The sequence below is a fragment of the Camelina sativa genome, chromosome 8 (assembly GCF_000633955.1).
Source record: "Camelina sativa cultivar DH55 chromosome 8, Cs, whole genome shotgun sequence".
NCBI lineage: Eukaryota > Viridiplantae > Streptophyta > Magnoliopsida > Brassicales > Brassicaceae > Camelina > Camelina sativa.
In genome coordinates, this window is record NC_025692.1 from 1389054 (window position 1) to 1403448 (window position 14395).

General features: G+C 36.8%; 2 protein-coding genes across 3 annotated transcripts; both read right to left on the reverse strand.

The window, feature by feature from the left end:
* LOC104705516 lies at positions 2085-8632 on the reverse strand. Its single transcript, XM_010421531.2, has 11 exons — positions 6245-8632; positions 5895-6134; positions 5509-5638; positions 4912-5064; positions 4591-4802; positions 4433-4502; positions 4057-4263; positions 3590-3819; positions 3216-3294; positions 2943-3080; positions 2085-2750 (listed from the first exon to the last, which is right to left on the reverse strand). Exons 1-11 carry the CDS (start codon positions 8137-8139, stop codon positions 2550-2552), a joined length of 3555 nt encoding a protein of 1184 aa, XP_010419833.1. The 5' UTR covers positions 8140-8632; the 3' UTR covers positions 2085-2549.
* On the reverse strand, positions 9368-13026 carry LOC104705517 (zinc finger CCCH domain-containing protein 55-like). 2 transcript variants are annotated; one of them, XM_010421533.2, is made up of 8 exons: positions 11691-13026; positions 11261-11440; positions 10913-11092; positions 10720-10823; positions 10394-10636; positions 9969-10281; positions 9839-9888; positions 9368-9738 (listed from the first exon to the last, which is right to left on the reverse strand). In XM_010421533.2, the coding sequence occupies exons 1-6, from the start codon at positions 12659-12661 to the stop codon at positions 9995-9997; spliced, it is 1965 nt and encodes a 654-aa protein (XP_010419835.1). In that variant the 5' UTR covers positions 12662-13026; the 3' UTR covers positions 9368-9738; positions 9839-9888; positions 9969-9994. The 2 variants fall into 2 exon arrangements, with proteins under 2 accessions (XP_010419835.1, XP_019083786.1); XM_019228241.1 differs by having other exon boundaries at positions 9839-9887; positions 9967-10284.

The following is a 14395-nucleotide window of genomic DNA, read 5'->3' on the forward strand; positions in this document are numbered from 1 at the left end:
TTTTTTTTTTTTTTTTTTTTTTTTTTTTTTTTTGTCATCTTATAGAAACCAATAGCTATTTGGTGTTTAGACTCTAGAATCTGTTTTTTTTATTAGTCTTGGCCAAATTATAATTTATTTTTAGTTCGGGACGTCGGGTTAACGGAATGGTGGTGATAAACCATTATACTATACCAACTAAATTTTGAGTTGGACTAAATAAATCCAGGTTTTTCTTTTTCTAATCATATATAAAAACTCGTCGTTCCAAAAAAAAAAAAGAGATCTCTAATGTAACATCTATATAACTCGAAATAAATATGTTCGTATGAAGGTTTGTGACTATCATTCGATTTGGACTAACAGCTATTATTATAAAGAAAAAGAGCTAAATTAAAGGAAACATTTGGTACAAATTATAATCGTACTATCCTCTTCCTCATTCGTCATTCTCCCTTCCCTCTTATAAATGGATGTAGACTTCTTCTCCCATGTCTCATGTTCCAGTGGTCATTAACAGATAAATAAAACTTACAAGTGGTCGGGGCAAAAATATACTACTAGTATATGTCCTCCCGATAGTAAGATTGCACTAAATGTGTGGATTTGAATGAAGACAAAGAAAGAGAAAAATTGTGGTGCCAGAAAACAAATTATTATAGTTCAGCTTCAAATTATATGTCGGTTTGATACTTTTATTCTCTTTTAAAAAAAAAATTTTAAGTTTTAGAAAACAATTATTCATGAAAAGTTTTCATGAATTATTAATGATGAATTATATATAAACTTTTTAAAATGTTGAATAATATTAGTTTAAAGTTATAAAAATATGTAAATCACAGAATATGATATATTTTAACTCCATTCTTATATAATGTTTACATTAAAAAAATATTTTGAGAATATACTGTATATAAAAAAAATAGTTGTCTTAATGATCAATTTTTAAAAAGAAAAGAAAATGTGAGAAACCTATCACGGTATCGTCTAAACCAGAGGTATGTGAGTAGAAAGCATTTTGCGAATCAAAGAGATGCGAGGCTTTAAAAATCTGGATTGACCCAACCTCATGAGTCGTGACATATCACGAAGCGGTCATTTTATTATTTGTCCCAATCAAGTTTAACATCATTTTATGTTTTGGTTAGAAAATTTGAAATTCAACAAAAAAAAAGAGAGTTATATATCTCACATTTTTCTATTTCCTTATCATCACCAACACAAATTAATCTTTATATAATTTTTTAATTATCAACTGCATGGTGGCTTATGTCTTTCACTAAATGGTGCTGCATGTCAATTTTGAAGATATTCATATTCTGCGAGTCTTATAATGCCATCAATGTAGCTGAGATTTGTGAGAGACTGAGAGAGACAGTATTATTATTTCATTTTGGGGCCTCATCATCATCAATCGGCAAGCTTTTCTTTTTTGGTAGACCACCTACAATTGGAAAATACGTACTAATTAATGAAATTTGTTGGGGACAACGACACCCACCGGTTTGAAATTTTTTATTCTAGCTCTAAGAACAAAATTTTATTCTGACTAAGATGAGTTGTTATCAGAACCTATACATCAAATACGTACAGCTAAAAAACAAAACAAAAAGGAATACATTGAGACTCAAAATGAATAGTAAGAACGAGCACTATCTGTCTCTTCTTCCTTCTCTACCACTATCAGTGGGCAATAAAGTGGTCAGGGCAATAATACAAAAAGCAGCAATTGATGCCACAATAAGCAAATTCGGTGTAATGTTCTGGACATATGTAAAATGTGTATTTGCGTAGGGTCTGCCATATATCTACACACAAAAAAAAACAAAGGTGTGTGTCTAAAGCACCCAAAATAATTTTCGTAAATATACTTTACATGTAACTATGAGATAGATAATATATTCATTTTCGATGTAGGTTAATGAATGTGCAACTTGATGATTTTAGGACATGCATTTTCAAACTGAACAGATATATCCTAATGTTGTAGTCTCATGAAGGATATATCTTCTACTATTTGGAGACAATAGTAATATAGTATAAGATTCAATGCAATTCACTCTGGACCTGCATAAATAAATAAATCATAATCTTTCTGCAAACAGTCGAACAATATATATTTGTATTGAATGCAAAATCAAATCTAAATGACTTTTTGCAGAAATCAATGAATTGAGTGAGATAATCCACTACAAATCAAAAGGGTTAAAACAAACAAGAACTGCAAACGAGGGAGACCACTTCGAGTCTTGACCCCAAAGAGGATAAACAAACAAAAAAATCTTTATAGTATGTCTGCATCAATCACTCACTTTACCCTGTGACCCCTGTACACTGTTTCTTCACATGGAGAGCAATGGAGATGTCTCTCTACCTCACGAACAAAACGAGTATACAACCGAGAGAACTCTCCTTTTTCTCCATCACTTGCGTAAATTTTGTGCATCTTGTGTTAATCTGACCATCTGATATTACTATCAAGCGCCTTACCGGTCTGAGTATTTGCAGGAGGACTCAACTTTTGCTGCTGAGAAATTTTGGTAAAAGATATCTTCGAGGTGATTATAGTGTTACAATGGGTATCTGTTTGATCGGCTTTGATCAGACCACCTCGGAGCGGATGGGTCTCTACGTGAACTCCATCCTTCTCTCCAGTTTCTTCTACTGCCGTTGAAAGGATAATGAACATCTGTGTCGGCTCCAGATGTGCTGCTTCCATCACGTCTCTTTTGCATAGTATGCATTTCTTCTTCAAGATCATATTGAGAACGCTGCAAAAGCACCACAACATTAAAACTAAATATAATTATAAGAAACTCTAGGGGTGCACAGAACCTTTAGAAGGGGGAAAAAAATGTCATATTATCATTGGAAAACTTTAATCATCTTTCTTGGCCACTGAAAACTATGTTCTTTAAGGAAAATAAAAACAGAGCTGAGGATGTTATCGGTTCAGGTATTACCTTTGCAGGGTCTGAAAGCACAGCATATGCTTCCCCAATCATTTTAAACAATTTATCGGTATCTCTGCGCACTTCTTCTCCTATCTCCTTCCATAACCTCTCATCTTTAGTCTCGTTTCTTGTCAAAGACTGACCAGCCTTCAAATAATGAAAACAAGACAAATGTAATTTTATGAACTTGTTATCTTCCGCAGCTCTTTGCTTTCTGCATTATTCGATTTTAACAGAATCCACAAGCATGCAAAGTTGACAAGTTTCAGCATATGAAAATACCTTGTCCGGATGATGTTTGAGTGCGGCCTTCCTATACGCCTTTCTGATATCTGAAGCTGAGCATGATGGTACAACACCCCTGCCAAAACGCAAGTCCTGTTCTGATTAGCAAGTTTTGACACAATTATCACATCTGTGCTACAAGGTTCTTCCTCGTAGTCACCCAAGTTTCCCCGAACGTCCATTCAACCGTAAAAGCAGAATGACAAAGGAATAACAGATTTGTGCAGTATATAAACCAAGATCTTTCTAAAGGAAATGATAATTTGGCATGCTTGTTGGGGAAAAATGCAATGTTTCAACTCATATAAGAACTAGAGATCATAATGCAGCCATTAGTGAAATAAAATTAACTTAGCAGGATAGTTACTTACAAGACGAGGTACATATCCAATGAATTTTCTCTCCTTGATTTCTCTTCCAGTTCAGAAAGTCGTACGCGAGCTTGTCTTATGTCATTGGCCATACTTGTGAATCTGTCATGAATTCCAGAGGTCTTCTCTTCCATTTGCTTGGTTAGAATATTAACATATTTCTCCATATCACTTGCTGCCTGTCCACAATCCCTAATCATCTCGAACAACGTTGCCCGTCTAGAAATAGCCTGAGAATAAAGACGTTTAACGAATTAAGTGACACTTAAGAGTAATTTTTCAGCCAATCAGACAGAAAAGTAGCCTTAATTCATAAGAGAATCAATGCCAAAACTTTCTGTAAGTATAAAGCCATACACACATGGGAACATAGGCAAAATGTTGTAGATTATGCATTTGAAACGTAAACAGAAACTACATTCCGTGGTTAGCAGAAACCAAATACTGATATATGTTAGGATCGAAACCTTTGAGTAATTTTGGTCAAGAGCAATAGCAAGGCTGCAGTCTGCAATAGCGTCGGAAAATTGACCAAGAGCCTTATATGCAGCAGCACGATTACAGAAACACACAGCTGTAAACGGACGTGATTCCACATTGCAAGCTAGGGCTGCTGTGTAATGTTCAACTGCTTCAGTGTGTCGTCCAGACTGAAAGGCTTCATTCCCTGCCGACTGTGATTTGGTAGGAATATCAAAACGGCACCAAAAATGAGTAGATAGCACAACTAATATGTACTCCGCTTTTTCCTATTTTTTAATTCATTTAGAATTACAAGTATAGGTGGATTCTGAAAAGGAAGTGTAGGTTCAGAGCAATAGATGTCGCAGAAGAAGGCAATACCTTAAGGCGCAACAACTCACGTATAGTACCAGCCAATGGAATGGAGTATTCAAGAGTTTTGTTTCCGTCTCTTTATCAGAGTGACAGACAAAAAAGACCTGTCAGATATGGCCTCATCTAACAAAAATAAACGTAAAAGTTGTATATTTAAAAATCACCTTTTTGTAGCAGATAGTAGCTCGTGCTTCTCTAGAGAAGCAATCGCTTCCTCAAGCTTTCCCATATGGAAATATGATTTAAGCATGAGTTGACACTGCCAAATTCTAAAATTTATATCCTTGTGAGTGTCATAAGAATCTGGACGACAATTCTTTCCAGCCAAATCAACTGTCTGCTCACTAAGCTTTATTGCTGCTTCATACTTCTCAAGCTGTCATCAAATAAAACAAAATAAACAGGTTTCTTGATCTGCTTTAGTAAGAACTTTTTGATTTCCTCCTCAGAGTAATCAGGAGGTTTAAATATTAACACTTTCATACCATTAAGAGTGCCTCTCCCTTCATGGTGAGTAACTTTTCAGAGTATGAACTTATCAAAAGAGATTCTTCCAGTATTTCCAAAGCCTTCTCAACATCAGTTGATGTTCTAAGTTGCAAACGGCGGCCAGCTTCATGCATGCATTCGGAAACTCTCTGCAAGACACAGACAATATAATATATTAGAAAAGACACAGACACTATTAATTGGTCAAAACGAAGAACGTGTGATTATCATTCTTCTAAAAATATGGAGAATATTTTTAACTTATATTCTGGAAATATATCATATTCTGCACATAACGACTGAAAAGATTGTCAATCTCTATCAAATAGCAAGCAATAACTAAAACAGCATAGCATTAAGTAAACTTATCGTCCCACATCTCAACAAAGAACATCAGCCGTACAATTAGTACGGTTCAGTCTAATTCCTAAATCAACTAATAAAAATTACAAGATCCAATACACAGAATAAGGCCATGGGAATAATATTAATAACTGTGCAACATGTGTCCTGTGATCCTGTGCTACAATATCCATCATCTATAAGAGTTTACAAAGAACACAGTGTCCCTTAAAAAGAAGAGAGAACTCTACCTGTGCCTTTTGTAGACCTTCAGAAGCCTCTACTATAATTTTACGGTCCACACAGATGTCACTTCCGGACTGCAAGCATTTCTTGAAATACTTGGATGCATCTTCAATCTCCCCAAGTGAAAGGTAACAACTACCAAAAAAAATAAGCCTAGATCAGCCAATTAGACATCATAAAATGTAAAGATATTATTACTTATTGCTAGCTGAGGAAGAGCATGAACTAGCAAGGTATCAGGACAACTCCAGCTTAGAGCATAAACGAGAAAATATCACAAGCATTCATTTCTCAGTTCAAGCTCTCGTATCAAAACTAAAAAATCACTACTAAAATTTTTTTATCGGCCCATTATAAAATATAAGAAGTTTAAAGGAAGGTCGATATTTACTTTCCAGCTCTGACTTGAACTTTAAGGAAGTTGGAGTCTATTGAAGAAGCCATCGTACAATCTGCTATTGCTTCTCTCATTCTTCCAAGGGCCATACGCGTTGCAGCACGGTTGCTGTAGCAAAGCATCAACGCCCTCAGACAGTTTCTAGAAGTTTCGATTGTAGGCACTGAATCAATCCCTTGAGTGTAAGACTCCTCAGCTCTGGAAAGATCTCCAATTTTATAAGCATTGTTTCCTCTGTAGAAAAGTCATTCAAGAAAAGTTAAAATTACATATAGAGACAGAAACTAAGCAAGCAACAGTAACAACTAGATACTCAGAACACTACAGGAACAAATTGAAACAACCTTAGTCGCCACTTCTCACATGCCTCTTGTGCTGCATTAGAAACATCTTTTTCGATTCGTGCTTTGTCCATCACAGAATTATTAAAAGGCTTGTGTAGACGAGTAAGCGGATCCCGTTCACTAGGTTTCCCACTGGAAAAATGTGACTGCACACCAGTTAACGGCGAATGTTGTGAAGATTTTAATGGTAGTGTTGCATTTGGAATTAAGATATATGGATCCTGCCCAATTTTAATTGGGTTTTTCTTCCTATTGATACGTTTTGAAGTTGATAGTTGCCCCTGCACTCCCGAAAACGATGAAGCAGAAAAGGTAAAACTGGAGCTAGCAGCACCTGTATTACCAGGCGAATGGTCATCATTTTCTTGCGTGTCAGACTTATATCGTGAAGTAACCTCACTTTCTGAAGCTGTAGCAAAAGTTTCACTACTAGTTTCCATCTCTTCCGCTGCCGATTTAAAACTTTCAGTATCAGCTCCAGATATAGAATCTGCAGCAAAGTCTTCGTGATCAGCACATTTCCCAGTATTAAATTCTTTAGCTTGATAGTTATCAACTTCATCCCCCTCGTTAATTTCCATCCGTTCAGTTGCAGCAACTAGCTCTGCATCAAACACATCATTTGGAGCAGTAGGTGGTATATCAGACGAGAAATGACCTTTTTCAGAATTCAGAAACTGATCTGATTCAGCAGCAAAGTCTCTACAATCTTCTGTCACCTCATATGGAGATACATCCATCGGTGAATAAGCCTCGGGAGCTTCACTGCTTCCATTTGGAAAAGCACTTTCTGCAAAAGCAAACTCATGTCCAATATTTAGCTGCACTTTCACAGGCTGCTTACCTCCTTTCCTTCTCCCTCTCGTGGCACCAACATAGTCCTTCTTCGCATTGAACCCCAATTTCTGGTCCAAACTAGAAAATGGGTTTACTTTCGAATTGGGGGTCTTGAATTCCATAAAACCTGTCCCCCTACTGTCTTGATTACTCACAAAATTAAACTTGGGATTGTTTACTGTTGCAGAGAATACAACATGAACACTTGTAGGATTCAGATGTTCACTTGGCTGTGTACCTACAAAACTATAGTTCATCGGACATGAACTGTTCAAATCATTCACACTCCCCTGAATTGAATCTCCAGAAAGGTTCCCATCAGTTTTCATACTTCCAACACTTAACTTTCTACTCAATTCATCAGATAGTATCTTCTGCCCAACATAATCCATGGACTCTTTTGATTTGAAGTTATTACTTCGTTTCTGATCATCAGTCATACTCTCTGAAATATTCAACTTCTCCATACTTTCCTGGATCACATGTCCTGTACTCCTCGAAGAAGAAGAAGCAAAATTCAGTTTATTACTCAACAGAGTTGGAAGTTCATCATCTTCTACAGTTTGACTCGCTGCAAAAACAGAGTTGTTTCCCTTCTTCACACAAAAACTAAAGCTGGAAGCCAAATGTTCATTCTTCCTAAGATAATCCTTTCCTTCTTCACCTTCCATGTTCAACTTTCCCATTTCCTCCATAACCCTTGTCCCAATCTCTTCACCAGAACCATGAGTAGATGATCCAAACACAAAACCCTCATTGCTGCTGCTCCGTCCAAATCCGATCTCACTTGGGGTTGGATCACCGGAAAAAGACCCACGAAACTGAAACGGGTTGAAACTCTGACCCGGTAAAGAATCAGAAGTCACCGAGGGCTTCGTAAAATTCTGAGACTTTACTTGCCTTCTCACCTTGGAGAATCTGGGCTTAGAGAGACCAGAAGAAGAGCGTGAAAACGGCGCTGGATTGAAACTCGCGTCAGGGTTATTATTATTATTGGTGTTGCTGCTGCTACGACCCGCACCAGAGAAGGCCGGATTCAAGTCTCCGAACTTGCTCATTGTTTCCTCTTTCGATTCAAATCAAAGGAAAAAACTTTAAAAGGAGATAAGAGAGAGGGGTCAGGTCAGGGACATGGGAGGGAGATAGAAACTAAGAAAGTCGTTAAATCGGGAATGGAAAGTGGATATTGAAGAAGAGATACGATACGATAGAATCAAAACCACAAGAGAGAGAGAGAGAGAGAGAGGTGTATTATTATTGATAAATGTTGAATCTTTCTTTCTCCCTGGAGATGGATGATCGATCACAAGACCAACACCGAAGACGATGAAATCAAGAAAAAAATTGAAATTAATGGCCTGATTTTAAGAAAAATTGGGTCTTGCGTCCATTGTTGTTGTTCCGGAACACAAGAAAGNAAAAAAAAAAAAAAAAAAAAAAAATGATTGCTTTGATGTCGCCGTCCTAAGTTCGAGTTTCCTCATCTTCCAAATTGTTCTTTCAAAACCTAAAACCAAAATGGTTTTAAGTCTTAACCAAATACAGCATCTTTTGGTATAGTTGTTACTAGGGAGGGTTGTACACGGGTCATCTGTTTCCATTTATATGAAGTTATCAATCTAGTTGCAAAAGTTGCAATGTATGGTTCCTATCTCAGGTGATTTTTTTTTATTTAGTTTTGTTCGTCCGTTGTTATAAAAATACTTTACTAAACTGCATCATGGGCAGCAGTCTGATGCCATATGTGGCGGTTTTGGGTGGATTAACAAATTTTCTAGACAGCCATTGTGTTTTTTTCCCCCAAGTCAACCAAAACCCATTGATAATACAAAACTGAGAATTTTATATTAGATAAGTTTTGATTGTACCAAGAGTTAGATCTATCAAAAGTTCAAAACTTTATTCATTTCAATGCCGAAGAAAATGATGTTTAGCTACTAGATATGTATCACATAATTACTTTATTTGACATTTATATCTCCTTTTCATATGTAACCACCAACTCAATAATGCAGAGTACCTACAATTGCATGGCTTTGCATTTACAATTTCTTTAGTAAAAAAAACCACTATTTTGACGTGTGAACATTCACGTAAGCACAAAAGAAATATTCAACGCCTATATGATGAAACTTGAACTATGAAGATCCTAAGAACTCTGAACACTAACTACTAGTCTACCGCTAAACATGGAAGATATGGTTCGAACTATATGTACTGTACATCACAAAAGTCCAAAGTTAACGAAATTCTCAATAGCTATGACTTGTAATGTAGATGCACATAAGGAGGACCGTAAATACTTATATAGAAGTAACGGCTTAATATAATGTTACAGAACTCTCTCTACTCTTCTCAATACATCAGAGACTCTTGTGGTTTATTTCCCACACAAACCGGAACAACCACATGAGCAACCAATACTAGAAGCAAAAGAGATTTAAAGCAGAAAAAAAAAAAAAAGTTCTGATAATAGATTTATCTTTTACGTATGTCTTACGCATCCGTTTGTTAGTACTATAGTATCACCTGAGGAAACTTGCGATCTTCATACGATATATAATCATTCTCCTACGTTCTTTCTGTTCTCCATATATATATAACTTAGCTATACATATACATCATCCTACTTCCTTGTGTATGCTTGTTCACTTTGTCTGCACACATCCAAAGCCAAGAATAACACACGAACATCAACATTACATTAAACACTCTGAACTCAATCCCGGCTGTTTTAATATTGAAAAGAAAGCTTACCTTTATTACATACACTTGGGTAGCCTCATCTTATCCATAAGAAAAAAAACCTACAACCAATATAAAGGCTTTGTTATCCATATATATAACTTGAAAGACCGATGGGAAAGAGATTAGAGAGTAAACTAACCCTTGGCATTTATGAGGTGAAATAGCCTAATGCATAAGATTGTTGGCCGTGGCTGGTGGTCCATGGTCATTTCCATTAGTAGAGGAGATTCCAACTTTTGCATTAGTTTCAGCAGAATCATCGGTTTTGTGATCATCGGTAGATGATGCAGAAGGGAACAGGTTACTAGGAAGAACAAGCTCGATAGTGCTTCCAGTGTCGGATTCTAGCATTTCACTCTTGTTAGTCCCTTCTTTTGCACCGTTTGAGTAATTACTGTTAACACTCATTGGGTTGATTACTGGGTAAGGATGCAGCTCAGATGTATCATCAACTACTGCCACAACACGAAGCAACAACATTAATGAGGAGACTGGACTAACAGTTTATCAGCAAAAATATTAACCTTTTAACATTCAAAAATAGCATTTGTTCATTTCACCAACCTTCTAAAACATCTGCACCTGTGAGTTCAGATTGATACTCAGGGCTTTGGTTGCTGGCAGATGAAAAATAACCAGGAGACCCCACAGAAAAGCTACGGTGATGATTTGGTGTTATACTATTCTTGAACTCAGGAAGCTGCAAACTGATGAAACGTCTCCTTTCAAGTTCAATAGCCCTCAGGAGATCAGTCTGTTCCATTTTCCTTCTCATCATTTCACGTCTCTCATACAACAGCTTTGAACCTACCACATAAAAACGAAACAAGTTACTAACCAAGGTGGAGATCTAAACAGGTCTTCTCAAATAAATATACAAGGATACTAACCAAGGTGGAAATCAGACTGTTCTCTAGGATCAATCCCAGATGGACTGGAGCATGGGGAGTAATTTCCCCGCTCAATCTGCTGTTGTAGCAGTTGCTGCTGCTTCCTGTAATCATTTGATTCGCAATGGCACAATTAAAACCAAAGAAGAAATACAAGAAGGGCAATTGAAGAGAAAAGAAACAGGAACCATACTTATCCAAGACTTTGCCTTTTTCTTTGTAAGGTTTGACAAGAACACGTGAGTCGCAAATGAAATGGGGATTCCCTCTAGCTAGTACAACTTTCACAGTCTCAGGATGTGCAAATGAAACAAAGCCAAACATACGCTTCTGCTGGTAAGGGATCCGCACATCTTGCACTGTTCCAAAAAGGCTTCATAGACAAAACGAATCAATAATGTTGTTTTCTCAAAAAGCCGCATCAATGAACTAGTAACACCTAATTAATCAATACTATTATCTGTTGATTCTTCCATATAAGTCTACAATCAACATCATCTTTATCCAGCAATGTATGAGAGAGATGGGTGTCCAAAAATACCTGAAATAAGTTGCAACGTCCTCATCCTTAAACGTGCTGTCAGCTGGGAATGTCAAGTAAATCTGTCTAGATACAGAGTTTGACTGATCACCAAATTGCATTGCCATTAGCTCCATCCTCTCAAGCCGTCCTGGGCTGCTGCTCCAATATCTTTCATCACCAAAAGGTAGTCCACCATCTCTGCGTCAAATAGAAAGCATTAACACTTGAAGAAACTAAACAAATCACAACAATAAAACCCGTCCAAGAAACAAAGTCGCATCCACGGAACTAAAGCTAGTAAAACAATCATGGAAGACAAAAGCAAAAACAATTAACATCATGGATTAAGGACATTAGATAAAACTCTGTAGGTACATTCCTTCAAGCTATATCAAGAACCAATCCAGACTACAGTAAAACAAACTAAGTGGGATTAGTTGTATGTTACCTTTGAGCATGCTGCTGCAAGAGAAAATCCATTCTTTTATCGTAAGGAGACTGAGGAGCCCTACCGAGGATTTGAGAAGCCAACCTCTGTTGCTGATAAGCCAATTTCAACCTCATCATCTCCTCGTGCTGCCTAACAAAGTTCTCCATTTTCCTAGGCGAGTCAGCGACAATGCCATTACCATCAACAACGTTATCAGGATACCCACCATGGATAAACTTGCAGCTGTCTCCGTTCTTACACAAACCTCGACTAAAATACACACACGGTTTGCATCCAGCACCAAATCCATCATCTCCAGACCCAACAAAAGACGCATCTGCCGAGAAACTCCTCCTGTGGAGATGTGTTTCGCCACTGTCGACGGAGTAGTCGAACCTAGGATCCGTAACATCCTCGGTTTTAGAACAGGAATCGTCGAGAAACGAGAGGTAATCACTAAGCTGCTGATCATCGAGTAAATCAGCACTACTACCACCACCAGCGTCAGGACCAGAATCTATAGAAGAAACCCCATTGTTGTTGCTCTGGTGAGAGGTCAAAGGTTTCGAGATCGGGTTGTGTTTGGGGGAAATGTGGGGGTTGTTGCCATTACTAGGGTTGTTGAGTGACCAAGGAGAAGCAGAAGAAGGAGAAGAAGAAGGAGAAGGAGAATTTCTACGGAAATCCATAAAGCCATTAGAGTGAGAGGTTACTCTTCCGTTGATGGGTGGTCGGGAGAAGGGAGAAGGAGACGTCGGAGTAGAAGAAGAAGAAGGCGAAGAAGAAGAAGGAGAAGAGTAAATCCCTAACTGAGCCTTCACTTTCAAAATGATAGATTGCAAGATAGATTCAGGTCCACGAGCCAGATGCAACAAGTCTCTCTCCCCAAAATCTTGTAAAAGCAAATACCCAATAATCTTAGGAGCGTAATCTGGCTCCAAGCTTCGAATTTTCGTCAAAAGCAGAGCTGTCGGGTCACCGGAATCCATGGTGGTGGCTTCAAACAAAAGGTTTCACCTTTCTACCTTCTTCCCCCAGTTGAAAACAAAAAAAAAAAAGACTCTAGATTTAGGGTTTCAAAAGATTAGGGATTTCTGAAAGATGAAATCTTTATAAAGTAGAGAGAGAGAGATAAGGAGGGGGGAAGAAGATCCTCTCCCTCCACTTTGCTCGCTTCTGTTTTGATTTCTTTCTGTTTTGAATCTACTCTCTCTCTCTCTACTAAACTAATACACACACAGAGTCACAGACAGTGTCTCTTCTCTCACTCACTCACTCCTATCTTTATCGCTCCAGTTGGTGCTCTCTCCTTACTGGTAAAGACCACTTGGGGAAATGTTCTGCTTTTATTATTTTTATTCAACTTTCTAGGAAACTGTTATTTCCCATATTTATTTATTTTTTATTTTGAAGCTCTTCTTGCTTATTATATGTAGTTGATGATGATGAAGATGATAAGTTTAACGAGTAATGTGGATTTTATAGAAATCAATTAAGGGGATTAAGCAAAATAATTTATTAACACCTCAGCATTACAGTGAATATTCTCTATTCTATTCTTCATTTTGTCTTATATGGAAAGCCACACATTTTTATTCAGTTATTACTTAATATGAACCCCCCCCAAAAAAAAAAAAGAGGAATTTCAAATATTTATGTTTGAATTAACATTAATGATTTTTTTCTGGGTACTTGTTATTCTTATTCCCATATTTAATTCTAATCGCTTTTTAGAAGGAAAATTGTGTTGGCTTTTTTTTCTCAATGATGGAAAATATATTTGTTTTTTAAGGCAAAAAGTGTTAAAGAAATTAAGAAATAAAAAAAAAAATTAAGAGATTTATGATAAAATCTACCAAGTACTGTTAAATCAGTGTCAGAGTGAGAGAGAGAAAGAGACAGCCTTTTCACAGGCAGTGTATTTCACACGCGCGCGTGTGATCAATCTCTTTTTCATTTCTTTTTTTTTTTTTACTTTCACTCTTTTAATGAAATCTCACGAGCACCGATTTTTTTTCACTGCTCCGTCAAATTTTAATCTTTTATTCCTCGTATGCATTGCATGATTAATTTTTTCGATACTACTACTAGTATGAAATAATTGTGAACGGTCGTGATTAACGGAACAAGAAAATAATAATTGGGTTTGTGTATTGTCTCCCGGTGATCATGTTCATGTGTGCTTGTCTTCTGGGGTCAACCAGTTTATTTTCTGTTATAGTAGGTTCTTTTTTCCTCTCGAGGGGACCTTTTCGAATGGGGTTAATTGAATTTTTTATTTGGCAAATAAGTCAATAACAATGACAACTTATGTGTGTCGGAGAATTTTCATCCTCGTTGTAATGTTGTTTTTGAGGATCAAAATAGCTCTTCTTCTCATCCTTAAAACAAATATTGTTTTGATACAGATGGAATTGTACTTGTCACAAGAAAAGAAAAAAAAAGATAGGCATGTTTTGTGTTCTGATCCGGTTTAGATTGTAAAGCATGGGATACAAGTAACCGATCCGGTTTTTGTTATGGTTCGCCCATAATAGATAAAGAGATTCATGTATATCTACGTTTAGATTGTCACTAAGATTAGCCTTTTAGTCCTGCTTTGACTAGTTTGGGCTAGCACCAATTTGATTAAACTTTTTGACCCATTGATTGAAGTTATTTGAACTAATTAATTAACCATGTTTGAGTAATTATTATTACTGATTACCTTTGATTGTTTTACG

Excerpts from the sequence above, each read along its gene's own strand:
- LOC104705516 (XM_010421531.2), bottom strand. The coding sequence starts at position 8,139 with ATGAGCAAGTTCGGAGACTTGAATCCGGCCTTCTCTGGTGCGGGTCGT. Across the intron at positions 5,065-5,508 it reads AAGGTCTACAAAAGGCACAG|AGAGTTTCCGAATGCATGCA; the intron begins GTAGAGTTCTCT and ends TGTGTCTTGCAG. Across the intron at positions 3,081-3,215 it reads TCAAACATCATCCGGACAAG|GCTGGTCAGTCTTTGACAAG; the intron begins GTATTTTCATAT and ends CATTATTTGAAG.
- LOC104705517 (XM_019228241.1), bottom strand. The coding sequence starts at position 12,661 with ATGGATTCCGGTGACCCGACAGCTCTGCTTTTGACGAAAATTCGAAGC. Across the intron at positions 11,093-11,260 it reads GACGTTGCAACTTATTTCAG|CCTTTTTGGAACAGTGCAAG; the intron begins GTATTTTTGGAC and ends TTGTCTATGAAG. Across the intron at positions 10,637-10,719 it reads ACAGTCTGATTTCCACCTTG|GTTCAAAGCTGTTGTATGAG; the intron begins GTTAGTATCCTT and ends TTTATGTGGTAG.